This window comes from Anomaloglossus baeobatrachus, chromosome 7 (genome assembly GCF_048569485.1).
Source record: "Anomaloglossus baeobatrachus isolate aAnoBae1 chromosome 7, aAnoBae1.hap1, whole genome shotgun sequence".
Taxonomy (NCBI): Eukaryota; Metazoa; Chordata; class Amphibia; order Anura; family Aromobatidae; genus Anomaloglossus; species Anomaloglossus baeobatrachus.
Window position 1 is genome coordinate 107,936,434 of NC_134359.1, and position 16,909 is coordinate 107,953,342.

Genomic DNA, 16,909 nt, shown 5'->3' on the forward strand with positions numbered 1-16,909 from the left:
TCCATGGGATTACACTGAAGATAGGACACTTTGATATAAGGTAAAGCAGTCAGTGTACAGCTTGTATAACAGGGTAAATTTGGTGTCCTCTAAATAAGTCAACACACAGCCAATAATGTTTAAACCACTGGCAACAAGAGTGAGTACACCCCTATGTGAAAATGGCCAAATTGTGCCCAAAGTGTCAATATTATGTGTGGCTACCAGTTATTTTCAAGCACTAAATAAATAAATGCCACAAGTGCTGTAAAGAGTAATTATACTTTTGTTTATATTGCAAAAAAAACAAATGAAAGAAGCCGCTGGTAGAGGACATATTCTGTGTCCAGATCTGTCAGATATTGGAAAAAAAGACAACCAAATAAGTACTACCGCGCTACTAAGGGCTGGAGTCCAAACCACCTGAGTTAGGAGGTGTGGACCCTGCAGACAATAGGGCACTAATAGGAAATATAGTATATCCAGGGCGTAATTACCACGGTCGCAGAGATTGCCATTGCGACCGGACCCGGCAAGTTAGGGGCCCGCGGTCGTCCTGCAGATCAGCAGCCAGCTCCTTCCTGTGAGAGAGGAGCCGCACTGTTCTGTCGCATACCATGTGGCTGCTATATGAGCCGGTGCCACCACCGCTGACACCGGCACTAGCGGAGGCACAGGGCCCCCCTCCCCTGTCATCACACACAGCAATGATAAAGCATCAAGCAACCCACGCTGCTTCATCATTCTCCCCCTGTGCCTGGGCGGTGACGTCACTCCTGTGCGACTGCTGTGCTGAGGCATGCAGAGTGCAGGACGGGAGGACGCTGACTGGAGCAGCAGGGGAACGAGGAGAGAGGTGAATACTTGTTTTTTTTTTGGTCAGAGACCTGGAGGGGCTGCATTATACATGGAGACCTGGGACTACTGCATTATACATGGAGGCCTGGAGGGCTGGCTGCATTATACATGGAGGCTTGGGGGTGCTCCATTATACATGGAGGTCTGGGGGGCTGTATTATACATAGAGGCCTGGGGGGCTGTATTATACATGGAGGCCTAGGGGGCTGGCTGCATTATACATGGAGGCCTGGGGAGCTGCATTAAACATTGAAGCCTGGGGGGCTGCATTATACACGGAGACCTGGGGGAGCTGCATTATACATGGAGGCCTGGGGGGGCTGCATTATTCATGGAGGCCTGGGAGTGTTGCATTATACATGTAGGCCTGGGGATGCTGCATTATACATGGAGGCCTGGGGGGCTGCATTATTCATGGAGGCCTGGGGGGCTGCATTATACATGGAGGCCTGGGGGTGCTGCATTATACATGGAGGCCAGGGGGTGCTGCATTATACATGGAGGTCTAGGGGGCTGCATTATACATGGAGACCTATGGGGCTGTATTATACAGGGAGGTCTATGGGGCTGCATAATAAACATGAAGGACATCTTATACATAGACTATAGGGGTGCATTATACATGGAGGTCTATGGGGTTGCATTATACAACATGAAGGACACCTTATACAAGGACTATAGGGGTGCATTATACATGGAGTATGAGGCTGCATAATACAATATGAAGCACACCTTATACATGGAATATAGGTCTGCATTATACATGGAGGAGTATGGGGCTGCATAATACAATATGAAGGTTTATGGGGCTGCATTTTAATACATATAGGATTATGGGGGCTACATTATATTATATGGAGGACTATGGATGCTACCTTATACATGGACTATGAGGGTGCATTATAAAACATGGAGGACTATGTGGTGCAATATAATATATGGAGTACTATGGGGTGAAATATAATACATGGAGAACTAAGGGAAATGCATTATAATACATGGAGGACTATGGGGGTGCATTCTAATATATGAAGGGTTATGTGGGACCCGCTATACTATATGGAAGGCTATGTGGGGGCTATTATAGTATTTGGAGAACTATATATAAGGGGGGACAAAGATAATGCACAGGATGGGACAGTTTTGTGCTGAGGGAAAGAGGCACTTTCTCTCAGCACCCAGCTTTCCCATGCTCTGCTATTCAGCTTTCCCTCAGCACCCAGCTTTCCCAAGCTCTGATATGGGAAAGCTGGGTGCTGAGGGAAAGATGTATAGCAGAGCATGGGGAAGCGGGGTGCTGAGGACAAGATGGATATCAGAACGTAGGAAAGCTGGGTGCTGATAGAGGGATTTCAGATCATGGGAAATCTGGGTGCTGAGGGTAAGAGCCAAGTGTCAGCATTATTATCCTGTACCCTGAGTGTCAGTGCCATTATCCCATACCCCAAGTGTCAGTGTACGTGGAGGAGGGGGCCCAGGTCCGAACTTTGCACCGGGGCTAATCAAACTCACCAGAGACTTGGTGTTGAGTGTATCTATACAATGTTGCAGTTTTTACTCCTCTGAGCTACCATAAAAGAGTTGTTATTAATAAATCTCTGAGGATATTTATTTGTATCCATCTTTTAAATCATTTAGGTTTTGGCTCCTTTGTGGACAAGACTGTACTTCCATTTGTAAGCACGCATCCAGAGCAACTGAAGCATCCTTGCACAAATAAAAGTGCACCTTGTCAGCCACCGTTCTCCTTCAAGCACATCCTCAACCTCACGGGAGATGGAGACAAATTTAGAGATCAAGTTGGGATGCAGCTGATATCTGGAAACTTGGATTCCCCGGAAGGCGGTCTGGATGCCATGATGCAAGTGGCAGTTTGTGGGGTGAGAGATGTAGTTTATCTCTGATGCGTAACTAAGATAAATGAATTACACAACCAAGTCTTATGACTTATAGACATACAGTTAGGTCCAGAAATATTTGGACACTGGCCGAATCTTTGTGTTTTGGGCTCTGGATGTCACTATTTTTTTTATCAAAATGAAACAGCTGAGATTCAATTGATATGTAGACTTTCTGGTTTAACCCTCTCTCGACCTTGGACATACTGGTGCCTCTGATCAGCCGACCTGTGCCACTAACAGCCGGGGTGAATCAGAGATCTGCCTGAAGCTGTTAACTAGTAAAATCCCACTGTCAATCTTTAACTGTGGGACTTAACACGTGTCTGTGTAGAGAGCGTACTTCCCCGCTCCCATAGGACGTTATCGCAGAGCGCCGATGGGTTGTCATGATAGCCAAGGGTCAGCTGATGACCCCTAAGTCTGTCATGATAAAGTTCCTGTGAATGCCGGCTGTGAGTCACCATTCATAGATTGTGACACTTCTGAATTCTTATGACCATAGGATATTTCAGTTTTTCTTAACAAATTTGCCAAAATTTTAGTGTTGAGTGTACATTAATGAGAAAAAAAAATGTACTTTTTTTAAATTTACCAAATGGCTGCAATGAAACAAAAAATTAAAAATTTAAAGGGGTCTGAATACTTTCCGTACCCACTGTAATTTACTGTTTGACTTTGCATAGGACAAGATTGGATGGAGGAATGTCACAAGGCTTTTGGTATATGCTACAGATGATGGCTTTCATATTGCTGGAGATGGGAAACTTGCAGCTATCCTGACTCCCAATAATGGATTATGTCATTTGGATGACAACATGTACAAGAGATCTAATGAGTTTGTAAGTGAATTTACCATAATCCCTGATTTGCAAAACTTACATTATGAACTGTGTATTTGGCGATTAGACCATTTAAAAAAAAAAATGCTCAGGATTGTTTATAATAAGTCCTTAAAGAGAATCTTTCACCAGGTTTTTGCCACCTAATCTGAAAACAGCATAATGTAGAGGCCCTGATTCCAGTGATTTGTCAATTACTGGGCTGCTTGCTGTAGTTTGATAAAATCACAATTTTATCATCAGTAGATTATCACTTGAGGACTAGTAAATCTGCTGCCAGGTATTTTTCCATATTCATGAGCTCTGTATAACCACGCCCCCACCACTGATTGGCAGCTTGGCTTCCAATCAGTGGTGTGGGTGGGTTATATGGGTTATACAGAGCTCAGCATTCATAGAACCGGTAGATCTGTTCCAGGGAAAACTGATTTTATAAAAAGTGCAGGAAGCAACCCAGATAATGTCATATTACTGGAATCTGGATCTCAGCCTCTACATTATGGCTCTTTCAGATGGGGTAGCAAAAACATACAGACAGATACCTTATGATGTCGAGGACCTGGTGGCTGAGTGTTTTGCACTGTAGGCTTGCATCCCTTGGGTCCTGGGTTCAAATCCCACTAATGACAACATTTACAAGGAGTTTGTATGTTCTCCTGGTGTTTGCGTGGGGTTCCTTCGGGTTCTCCAGTTTCCTCCCCCACTACAAAGTCATACTGATAGAGAATTTTGATTGAGCCGCAATGGGGACAGTGATGATGGTGTATGTAAAGTGGGCTATATAAGTGCGTAAAATCTATAAGTACTGTACATTTTACCTTAAAGAGGTGATCCGAAGTCCAAAGTAACTTTCTTCCTAAATTCCGATATATTTAGTGCCATAATCTAAACTATTGTCCAATATACTTGAATGAAAAATTCCCTATCCTTCCCTAACCACTATTGCTGTTCTATATATTTTTTTCACTTCCTTTTTGATGACGCTTTGTTTTAGAATCTCAGTGCGTGCTGGGATAATCAACCAAAGCGTCATCAGGGGCAGGAGCTACGGTCACTGTCACATCCTCTGCCCCCTCACTGACACAAAGTGCCATCAGTAATGACCATTTAAGGGGCTGGGCTAGTCCATGTGCTGTGTGGTGTGGCTTAGATCAGAAGTAATGAGTCATCAGAAGAGAGCAGTGACAGAATACCCCGCAAGCAGAGACTAGTGACGTCACTGACACCGCTCTGGTGCTAGCTCGTTACTGCTGATCTGAGTTGACAACAAACCATGCGCATCGCACAGGGACTAGCCCAGCTCTTGAAGATTGTCACTGATGACATGTTTAAGGGGCTGTGACAGTTACTGCAGTCTTTGCCCCCTGATGGCGCTTTGTTTGAGTATCACATTATGCACTGAGATTCTCAAACAAAACGTCATCAGAAAGGACATGGAAAAAACATTGAAAAGACATTATATAGTGAAGTTAGGGAATTTTTAATTTGAAGATATTATAAAATAGTTAACATTTTGGTATTAAATATTTAGGCTTTAGGTAAAATTACTTTGGCCTTCAGAGAGCCCCTTTAATTATGAATAATCAATTAGATAAAGGTGTTTTCAAGGACTTAACATTGATATCCTATTCTGGATGTCTAATTTGGGAGGGTGATTTAATCACCAGTGAATGGACACCACCATGTCCCCTTCATTGTGTATATAGACATATTAAAGGGGATTGTGTATTGATATGGGCGCTGTGACAATTAGATATCACTAACCATTGGATAGGACATTTATGTCAATATCCCAAAGATCCTAAAGGTAACTTAATTGGGTTGCCTACATTAGAAATACATTGTTGTCATAAAACATCACAATCTAATTATCTAATTTATTGGAGCTTTCTTGTACCCATTACCATTTAGTGCTATTCCTAATCACATACAGATAGGATTATATGAAAATCTATGCTTATTATGTAACTAAGCACCAGAAGCTCAGGAACTCATCGTCTACTGATAGTGAACTGTGCTTATTGGGCAAAGCCATTTAACAGGTTCATGTGGTCCTTGCAGACAAAGGATAAAAGGTGATAAATTAGTAATTAGGTATCTCTTTCAGCAAAATTAATGGTCGATCCCATGCCATACGACAGAGACTCACGTGTACGGACTATATTTTATTAGATAGTTTCTAAAGTGGATGTGTTTTTTGTTTTGAACAGGATTACCCATCAGTTGGGCATCTGGCACAGAAGCTTTCACAAAATAACATTCAAGTTGTGTTTGCAGTTACATCCAATATGGTTAAAACATATCAGGTAAGATAATATTTTACAATGTGAGCTGTGAAACAAAGAGGTCCAAGTGGATTATTGGGATTAATTTATAAAATGTAACATGTAAAAATGATTTGTGTTACCAGGTTTCACAACAGTATCTGCATACATTATGAAATAGATGTTTTAGCCCTGATGAGGCTGGTATATTTACTCTGAAACTCCTTGTCAGAATACCTGTATAATCTTGATATGAAAATGAGTCCAACTAATGTGTGAGAAAGCTTGAGCCCTAGTGTGTTCACTGTCCACATACCAAACCCTGACCGACAGTTGCAGCTTGTACTGAACCATGCGACATCTCAGCAGCAGCAGAGGAGGAGGGACACTGAAGAGCTGTCAATCAGGCTAGATGATCGGGGTTGAGATTAACCTTTTGAAAGGATTATGCAACCATTATTTTGTGGATTTTGAAAGCAAACACACCAGCCCTGTTAGGTCTAACACATTTATTTATTATTTATGCAGTTTGTTTAATCCGTTCTGGTGACAGATCACTTTATACAATTATGTATTATTCTTCCATAGAATAAATGCATCCAGTAGAAAATAATAATTCTTGTGGTTAGTTAATGTATGAAGGTATTAGAAAAGGGGAATATGGGGTTTATAGGCCCATAAAATTCTATGGATGCTCTGTTCCTATACAACATAGCTTCATAGGCTTACCATATTCATAAGTCTTAAAGTGTGGAGGAAGCTGGCTACTTCCAGAACATCTCAGAAAGAGCTTGCATTTTTCTCAACTTAGGACTATGGCACCCCGAATTAAGAGGGATAGACAGTATTCAGGGTCGGACTGGCCCACCAGGAGACTGGAGGATTCTCCGGTAGGCCCGGGCACTTGCACCTGCTGGCATTGCATAGATTTGACACTTGTGTCAGTGATGCATGCTCCCCTAGGTTGACAGTATTGTGTTATGCAGCTAGAGCAGATAAATATGCTTGGATTGGCCTCTTATTATACATCTGATGGATACCGAGTAAGAGAAGGTTAAACAAAAAAATTACATTTTTAGTTATGCTGCATAATGAATCATTCAAAACTTCTTGACACAATTTTGCCAATTTCGTGTGAATTTGGGAAAAAGTATAAAAAAAATTTAATTGGTATTTGTGACTGTCCCCTTCTTCACCCTAGTGACTATATTAAATTGTGTAAAACTTTAGTTCCTGTAAGTGAATATGTGTAATGGCAGGAAAACAGATAATAATAGTTTTGCAATAACAAACAAGAATTAAAACTTAGTTTTCAAACTTCCCCCATTTTGACGCATAAATATGTGGAGAGACTCCTATATTACATTTTCATTAAAAAAAAACAAAAAAACAAAAAACAAACCTGAAACCTTTTATGTAGTTTTCTGGTTTTGTATCAAATGTGTAATTTTGGAATTTTTCAAAAATAGGAAATATTACAAAATAAAGAAATAACTATTACTTATCCTTTTAATCCCCCTGCCACTGGTGTGGCTCCCATAGTCCACACTGGTACCAGAAGTGATGATATCCCCTCCCATCTATCATACATATGAGTTCTGCAGTTTGTCTGGTCATTGGAAAGATTAGTGATTGGCTGCAGTGGTCACAACAATGATTGAAGACCTGTCATCACATCAAGTACAGGAGAGGAAACTAGGAGCTGGGGCAAAGTAGGTAGGCAAGGAGGAGATGTAAGAGTAGCCGTCATTTTAATGTACATTTTATAAATCAATAGTACATGTGAAAACAAGCAACTTTATAATATATCTTCTGAGAGAAATCTTCTTCTTATACCTCCTGGATTGAGCATTCACTCTCAATTCATGGGTAATCATGTAGTCTGTATTCAGTGAAGAAAGATGTTCCAGTTACAGAGATAGGCGAATTTAGTTGGTTAAAAGTCTGTGAAAAGGGAAGTGTGCAGGAGAAACAGACATTCTGCTGCAATTATTCCTGAAACGATGGTTACATTTCTCCATAGAATGTTATGAGCTCCAACTGCCATCTCCTATCTAAGTAATGGGAAGGTTTGTACTCACTGAATAAGGATTTTAGAGAATTTTGAGAATGAATGATCAGTCCAGGGGGAGAAAGATGAAGATTTTTCTTATAAGATATATTATAAAGTTTCTTATTCTCATCTGTACTATACTTATTATACTGAAACAAAGTTGGTGATACATGAAAGCTGGACGAGGTAATTAAAATGGTTACTAAAAACGTTTAGCAACACCGTAAATAGAGGAATTCTTACCTACAAGCATAAAATAATTATTTTTGGTTGCTGAAATGGAGATCATATATTAATACAGAGTAAAATTCTAAATCTAAAGAGGTGTTTGGGGAATTGTTGTTCTAACATGGTTCTTAAATAAGGATCCTCTAGAGATTAAGTGGTCCATGTTCAATTTTTATTTTCAGTATTGGATGATAAGAAGAATTGTGAACCCCAATGTAGTTGGCGATTTCTTCTAAAGATCATAAATCAACTGATTATTTTAGGATTTCTTATTTCAGATATTTGAATGGTATAAAGGTGAGATGGGAAGGAAATTAAGGTGAGAGGGAGAGAACAGGTGTAGTCTTGAGACAGTGAGATGTATCGGTCAATGACAATATACAGTATATATATAAGAAGATCAATTGTTCGTATAAAGCAAAAAAGGGGCTAGCACACCCTCAAAAAGATAAGTCGAAGATTGTTAGGTCTCCCAACTATTCCAGGTATTATGAAATGATGATAATTTGTGCTGGGAAATGGCTGTAAGATCTTCGAATCTATAAACTTGGTCAACTTTATGTATCCATTTAGCTGTAGATGGACAAATCAGTAATTTTCAAACTTTGGTATGAACAGTTTAACTCCAGCAATAAAAAAACTATTTACTTTCTGTCTTGTACAAACCTTTGAACCTTGAAAGGTTCAGAAATATGTTCTTTTCTTTAATGTTACAGATAGTGATGGGCGGACTCACAGATCCCCGAGATCGGCAAGTCCAAACAGGCTTTAAAAAAAAACAAAAAACAAAAAAAAACAGTTCCGGCTGGGAATTGATCCCGGATATCTGGCCATATGCCAGTCCCCATATAAGTCACTGGGCAGGAGAATCTGGTGCTTTAAAATGCTGGTAGAAGGTATCGGGGATTGGAGCAAATGTGTTATACTTACTGAGTCTCCCGCGCGGCTCTAACACTACTTCCAGGGCCACTCAACGGCATAATAATACATAAAAACACCCTCTCTCACCCATTTATTAACCCCCAAAACACTCGGGTCCGACGTATTCCATACGAGGTCCCACGAAAAATTCCAGCTCTGCTACATTACTGAAGGCACTACACATGGGCATAGAACATGACTGCCTGCTGTGAGCTTCAGTCAAAGACTGAGCCACAGTGATGAGTGGTGACATCACTCAGGTTATTTGCGGTCACAGCTGGAGGTTTCCATAGTCCTCTAAATGTGACCGCAGGTAACCTCGCCTCAGGTAACCTCATTAAACTCAGTGACCTCAGTGAGGTCACTGAGTTCACAGACCTGCATCTACTGGCAGAAAACCACATATTTTTTGCCATGAGATGCAGATTTGGTGCTGAAATTTTTACACCATGTTCCTGCACCCAATCTACACCTCCTGTCAAAAAACACATCAAAACCGCACGCGTTATGTTGTGGTATTGTTGCGATTTTCAAACATTTTATAATTGCATGTACCCCATTATTTAAAACTATAATATTTAATGCAGAGCAAATTAATAGAGTTTTGCCTTTCAGAACGCGGCTACATATCTGTTTTTCCATAAATTATTTTTTATTGTTCAAAAGTAATAATACTATACATGTCTGATAATCCTGTGTTTGTATAAAGCTCTATGGTTTTTGTGCATGTCACCCCACACATATATTCCACTTAATGTAAATAATGTATTTTTAGGATCTCAGTAAGTTAATTCCGAAATCTGTAGTTGGGAGTCTGTCCAATGATTCAAGTAATGTTGTCCAGCTGATTACAGAGGCTTATCAGGTAAGACGTTTTCAAATTAAAAGGCCTTAAAATTGAGTAACTTTGGTGGTAAATTTGGATGATTTCGACTAATTGACTGTCAAAAAACTTTGTGTGTAAAACGTCTGCTTGAAATTTAACTCATAACAAGTGAAATTAACACCAAATTCGGCCTCAATCAAACCCTTTCACATATGTTCTAGCCATATTATAGATTTAAAGAACACGCGTACCCATTATAATGTATGAAGCTGTTCACATGACCGTGTTTTTGTAGACTGCGTTCAGCAAAAAAATCAAAATCTAATTTGTATTTGAGTCTCAGATCAAAATTACCAAAATAAGTTCTATTGGTTTGCGAAAAATCACTGACTGCACATATTACCATCTGTGTGATGTCCATTTTTAATACTGTAGTGGATAAAAGAAGTTGTGCATTTTTTTTTATTTTCATACAAGAAAATCACTGATGGTAAAAACTGACATGTTGACCAAAATCTGATGAAAATTTGATCCAAATCACTGATGAAAATATAAACTGGCTACAGAAATGTCTGCTATCTAAAGATTACTAACGCCATGTACGCACGTCGCGTTTTTTTTTTACGTTTTTGTCGCATTTTAAACTGCACTGTTTTTTGCAGTTTTTTGTCAGCGTTTTATTTGTCAAATATTTGTCAAAATCTTTGACAAAATAAAAGCAGCATGTTCTTACTTTTTGCATTTTTGTCACGTTTTGTCACCCATTGAAATCAATGAGGTCTGTCAAAACGCAATAAAAATGTAGCTGTGTGTTTGCACCGCATTTTTGATGCGTTTTGGATCCATTTTTGTTAACAAAAACGCAGGTCACCACATCGTTCCAGGATAAATTAATTCTCTCTCTGTCTCTCTCCAACCGCCTCATACTCATCAATCACCTGCGTCGGCTGTCCCACAGCTCCCGCTGCCTCTCATTCTTCATTTCGGAGCCACTCAAAAAGCTCATACATATTCACTGCTTCTCCCGTTAGTGATTGGTTTCAGTCAGACGCGCCCCAACGCTGAGTGACAGCTGTTTGACTGCAACCAATCAGACACCAGTGTGCGGGTCTATATCATACAGCAAAATAAATAAATAATTTAAAAAAAACCCGGCTTATGATTTCCCCAGTTTTGATACCCAGCCAAGATAAAGCCCCACAGCTGGGGGCTAGTATTCTTAGACTAGGGAGGCCTATGGTTATTAGGCTCTCCCCAGCCTAAAAATATCAGCAGCAGACGCCTGGAATTGCCGTGCTTTTTGCATTTTATTCCAAATAAAGGATTTTTGGGGGTTTGTGTGTATTTACTTTCACTTACATATTAGTGATGCCATTAACTTTTTATTACCCCAATTGCCACCTCATTGAGGCAATGGGAAGAGCTGGGTCCAGCACCAGAATTGGCAAATTTTATGGATGCACCACTTCTGGGGTGGCTGTGGGCTGCTATTGTTAGGCTGGAGAGGGCCAAATAACGATGGCCCTTCCCACCTTAATAATATCAGCCCCCAGTTGTCTGCTGTACCTTGGCTGGTTTTAGAAAAATGGGGGTCCCCACGTCATTTTTATTTATTTTATTTTTTTAAATAAATCAAATAGTTACAAAAAAGTGTGTGATCCCCTCTATTTTTCATAACCAGCCAAGGTACAGCAGACAGCTGAGGGTTGCAGCCTGCAGCTGCTGTTCCTGTACTGAATATGAAAAATGAACAGTCACATGGTTGATGGGTACATATTCTATCTGTGCTAAACACAGAACATGTACAGTACATGATTTATGGATGTCTGAATGAGTTCTTATGATTTATGGATGTCTGAATGAGTCCTTATGTGAATGTGTCATCAAAAAATGGTCTAATGTATAAATCAGGTTTTATATTAAATGTATTGATAATGTACGTTTGTGTGTTTTGTTTTTCAAATTTCCACATATAAGAAAAAAAACTGCAGTTTGCACACTGTTTTGTACAAATGACTTTTCAGCAGACTCATTATCATCATAGACAGGATTAAACTGGCGGAACACCTCTACTTACAATAGATAACGCAGGATCCACCATTCATAACAGGTGATAGCCAAATTAACACTCCCTCCGACCCCTCTCTTCTCATGCCCATATCAGAGCAATAATGTTAGTATGGAAATTTATTTATTTTAATAACTCGTGATATGAGAAAATAAAGTATAAAAGCTTATAATAAAAACGTCATAAAAATTACATAGAAAACCTAATCGAAATAATAGGTCATTTGTAGACATCACATTCCCTTTAAAATGAGCACAACCATAGGTTGCTACAATCAGAGTAATCCTGTGCAGAGAATGCTGTAATCATGAACTACTGCTGACAAATTACCAATCTAAGGGGTACTTTGCACGTTGCGACATCGCTACTGCGATATCGTCGGGGTCAAATCGAAAGTGACGCACATCCGGCGCCAGTAACGACGTCGCAACGTGTAAAGCCTAGATGCACCGATAAACGATCGCAAAAGCGTAGAAAATCGGTGATCTGTGTAGTGTCGGTCATTTCCATAATTTCGCTGCAGCGACAGGTACGATGTTGTTCCTCATTCTTGCGGCAGAACACATCGCTGTGTATGAAGCCGCAGGATCGAGGAACATCTCCTTACCTGTGTCCCGCCTGCAATGAGGAAGGAAGGAGGTGGGCGGGATGTTTACGTCCAGCTCATCTCCGCCCCTCCACTTCTATTGGCCGCCTGCCCTGTGACGCCGCACGACCCGCCCCCTTAGGAAGGAGGCGGGTTGCCGGCCAGAGCGACGTCGCAGGGCAGGTAAGTGCGTGTGAAGCTGCCGTAGCAATAATATTCGCTACGGAAGAGATCGCATCTGCGACGGGGGCGGGGACTATCATGCTCGGCATCGCTACAATCGGCTAGCGATGTCGCAGTGTGCAAAGTACTCCTAAGTGTATCTCACCATCAGGCCTGTTTCAGACGTCAGTGATTCTGATACATATGTGCTAGTTTTTATACGTACCAGAATCATGGATATACGCAGACCCATTATATACAATGGGTCTGCCCACACATCAGTGATTTTTCACTGACCGTCTCTGTGCGGCGTACACGCGTGTCCGTGATTGCCGCATGGAGACATGTCCATTTTTCCTGGCATCACTGATGTCTCACAGACCACACTATGGTGTGATCCGTGAAACACGTACCAGAAAAACACGGACATTGAAAATAAAAAGCATTTTCAACTCACCTTCTCCAGCGAATCTGTGTTCTGCTTCTGCTCTTTGCTTCTTCCTGGCCGGCTCATTATGGTATGCATATTCATGAATGCAGCCAGAGCCGACGTGGAAGTAGCTGCAGAGGTGAGAGACAGCGGCGGCCAGATGCAATAGAGCTAGAGACTTCAGCACCACGGACAGCAGGAGCGAGGACAGGTGAGTATACATCCATGTGCAATCACGGATAATGTATCACGGATTGCACATGGACAACCCATGTATGCCGTGAATCACAGAACATGGAGGTACATATGCGTTTTTTACACGTCAGTGAAAAACGTCTGTGTTTTTCACTGACGTGTGAAACAGGCCTTAAGGGTAGCTCAGAGTTTAGAATTATTATTTTTAAAGAACTTCTACTTTGTGACTATTATTAAACAGAATATCTGTACAGCAGTTTTTCCGAACAGAAAATTGCTGCAGAAATCAGTGTAAAATATGAAAGTACATATTCCATTCCAAGATCTGTATAAAAAAATGTGTCCTATTGTTTTCAAAGTTAAAATTCCATTGTCATTTATATGGCTTTGTGGTTTTCCACTGCTGTTTCCATTACTGAATTAATGACGAGTTACTTATTGAGACAGTTATAGGAGTGAGTAGCAACTGGCAACTTTGCAGTAGGACTCATTCAGACATCCATAGTTTTTGGCCTGATCTTAGACCGCAATGCATGGACTGGTGGCAATTCCTCCAACACGAGCGTGATGACCACCTGGTGTACAAGTCCTGGCTTCAAACCCATGTATAATGCGCATGACCAAAAGCCAGAATCATGCACACTGAACCGAAATCAAGGACTCGGACGCAATGGCAGTGGAGAGTTGAGAGATCATCCTGTGACGCTGCATATTCATTTGCATATTAGCACGTCTACAGGGGCGTACTAACATGCTAAGGGTCCGACTAGCCAAGGGAAATCACACCCTTGCGACTAGTCTCTGGCCTCATTAGCATATGATAAAAGATCTCTAGCAATACTTTTTCTAAAGATCTCTTTATCTATGCTAGTGTATACATGGACAGTTAGGCAAGGATTAGCAATATGCACCCAGAACTGCTCGTGGCTCTGGGTGCATATTGCACCTAACAGGTTCCCTTTAAAGTAAGAAAAATCAACAGTGGTCAATAAAATAAATTGACACTGACAAAAGTAATTTTGAATTTAAATTTACTGAATATCAACTAATGAAAATCAGATATTGTTTTAAAATTGTGGTTCAACAAAAAAGAATAAAAAAAATAAATGAAAATGACCAGGAAAAAATTATGGTACCTTTTAACTTAAAGGAGTTCTCCAGCAAACAAAGTTCATTTTAATCAATAGATCTTGGAATAATGATATGTTCCACAATTGGATGTGTTTAAAAAAAATGTTCCTGGTCTGAAATAATCTTATAAATGTGCCCCTGCTATATACTGTGTAATGGCCGTGTCTGACTTTACAGCAGGGGTGGGGAATCTTTTTTCTGCCGGGGGCCATTTGGAAATTTCTACCAACCTTCGGGGGCTGCACAAAATTATCAATGTGAAAATGACCCTGCTATATTTGGTCAAACAATTAATTAACTCACCCCTATTGTGGTGACTGGAGCTGCTTCTCTTTGGTGCGGCTGTGATGTTTGGTTATATTGATCATGTTGATTCTCACAACTGCTTTTTGAGGTTTGTCTCACAGTCTAGAGTGCAGACAACTCTGCGATAATAAGATTGGTAAACCATATACATGACATAACAAATGCTGTATGTACATCACAGGAGACGCTGGAGGCACATACATCACATAGTAGACGCTGGAGCCACATACAGCACATAGGAGATGCTGGAAGCACATACATCACATAGGAGATGCTGAGAAGGCTGTATATACATCACAGGAGACATGGGGCAAATACATCATTGGAGGGGCTGGGGGCAGTTACATCACATAGGAGACGCTGAAACTGCTGTATATACATCACATAACAGATGCTGGGACTCCTGTTTATAAATCATATAGGAGACATTGGGACTGCTGTATATAAATCACAGGAGAGACTGGAGGCACATACTTCACTAAAGGGGCTGGGGCATATACATCACATAGGAGATGCTGGGACTGCTGTATATACATCACAGGAGACACTGGGGGAACATATATCACATAAAGAGCTAGGGACATGTATATCCCGCAGCCCCTCCTATGATGTATATGCCCCAAACCCCTCCTGTGATGTATATACCCCCAGTCCTTCCTTTGATGTATATGCTGGGGCATACACATCACAGGATATGCTGGGGGCATACACATCATAGGAGACTTTGGGGCATATACATCACAGGAGGGGCTGGGGAATACACATCACAGGAAATGCTGGGGGCATATACATGACAGGAAGGGCTGGGGCATATACATCACAAGAGGGGCTGGGGCACAGACAACACTGGGAAGCATAAACATGGCTGTGAGGCAATGTATCACCAGTAGTTTGCTACCCCATCTGAGAGCAGCATAATGTAGAGACAGAGACCCTGATTCCAGCGATGTGTCACATATTGAGCTGTTTGCTGTCATTTTGATAAAATCAATGTTTTTTCTGCTGCAGATCGAGCAGTTATGCAGAGCTCATTAATATGCTGGACTATTTAGCAGCATGTCAAGTAGTCCTACAATGATAATCTAATGCTGATTAAACAGTGATTTTATCAAAACTACACTAACCAGCTCAGTAAGTGAAACAGTGCTACATTATGCTGCTCTCAGATTAGATAGCAAAAATCTGGTGATAGATTTCCTTTAACCCCTGAAGAACCAAGAGAGAAAATAGAAGTGGCATAAGTCTGGCAGGTCTAAAAAATATGTGCTACTATATTAGATACCTGTGGCCAAACATTTTTGTAACCCAGACCACAGCATCATGGACATGAAATTGCTGGTATTGAAAGGAAATTTCAAGTCCCAGAGAGATAGGAGACTATGGGAGTACAAACTTATGATGACCTTTGACACATTCAGAGAAGGAATGAATGTGTCTCATGGATTCATGTCTTTTTACATCAGTTAAAAGATGTGCTCCTCTGACCATCCGAGTGTGTCACAGCCTGGACCAGACCCTTATCAAAGGACAATAAAACTTTCACACTGAACTGCAGCAGTATTTATGGCCCCACAACAGTTTGCCCCCCTGCCATAGAGATAGTTCTGTTTCATATAACTTGTTCTTTTTTTTTTTTTACTGCACTATTCTAAGTCCTGTTGTGTATAAATATGTGACTCTTCAGATTTTGTGTTATACCATGCCTGATGAAGAGACCTGAGTAGTCTCGAAAGCTTGCAATTATTACCATCTTTTCAGTTAGCCATTAAAAGGTATCAACCACTGAGGACTCTCTGTTCTTTGAAACAATTTTTTTATATTAGATACAAAAATTTGGCCATGATTAATACACCGAGGAGATAACAAAGTAGTATCCCTCGGGATTGGTGCCAACTCCGGAAGGTATATAAAAAAAGGAGAAAAGGAGATAAGGCACAGATATGATTCAGGAATATTATTTTTATTAATGATGATTAAAAGGCAGATACAAAACAGTACAAAAAGACATACAAAACATGGAATAGGTCGCCAATGGTGTGGGGAGGAAAATATATTCCTTTATAAAGGTGTTTTTTTATATAATATATATATATATATATATATATATATATATATATATATATATATAAATGTATATAAATTATGCATACACCAGTGTCACG

The 16,909-nt window shown here is 40.5% G+C and overlaps 1 protein-coding gene across 2 annotated transcripts in view; it reads left to right on the top strand.

Annotated features, from left to right (window-relative positions):
- Positions 1-16,909, top strand: part of ITGB2 (integrin subunit beta 2) — a 178,994-nt gene that overhangs the window by 118,922 nt on the left and 43,163 nt on the right. For both annotated transcript variants that reach the window (XM_075317574.1, XM_075317575.1), the window contains exons 6-9: positions 2,476-2,717; positions 3,422-3,577; positions 5,788-5,883; positions 9,819-9,908. In XM_075317574.1, coding sequence (XP_075173689.1) covers positions 2,476-2,717; positions 3,422-3,577; positions 5,788-5,883; positions 9,819-9,908 — 584 coding nt within the window. The remainder of the gene's footprint in view (positions 1-2,475; positions 2,718-3,421; positions 3,578-5,787; positions 5,884-9,818; positions 9,909-16,909) is intronic.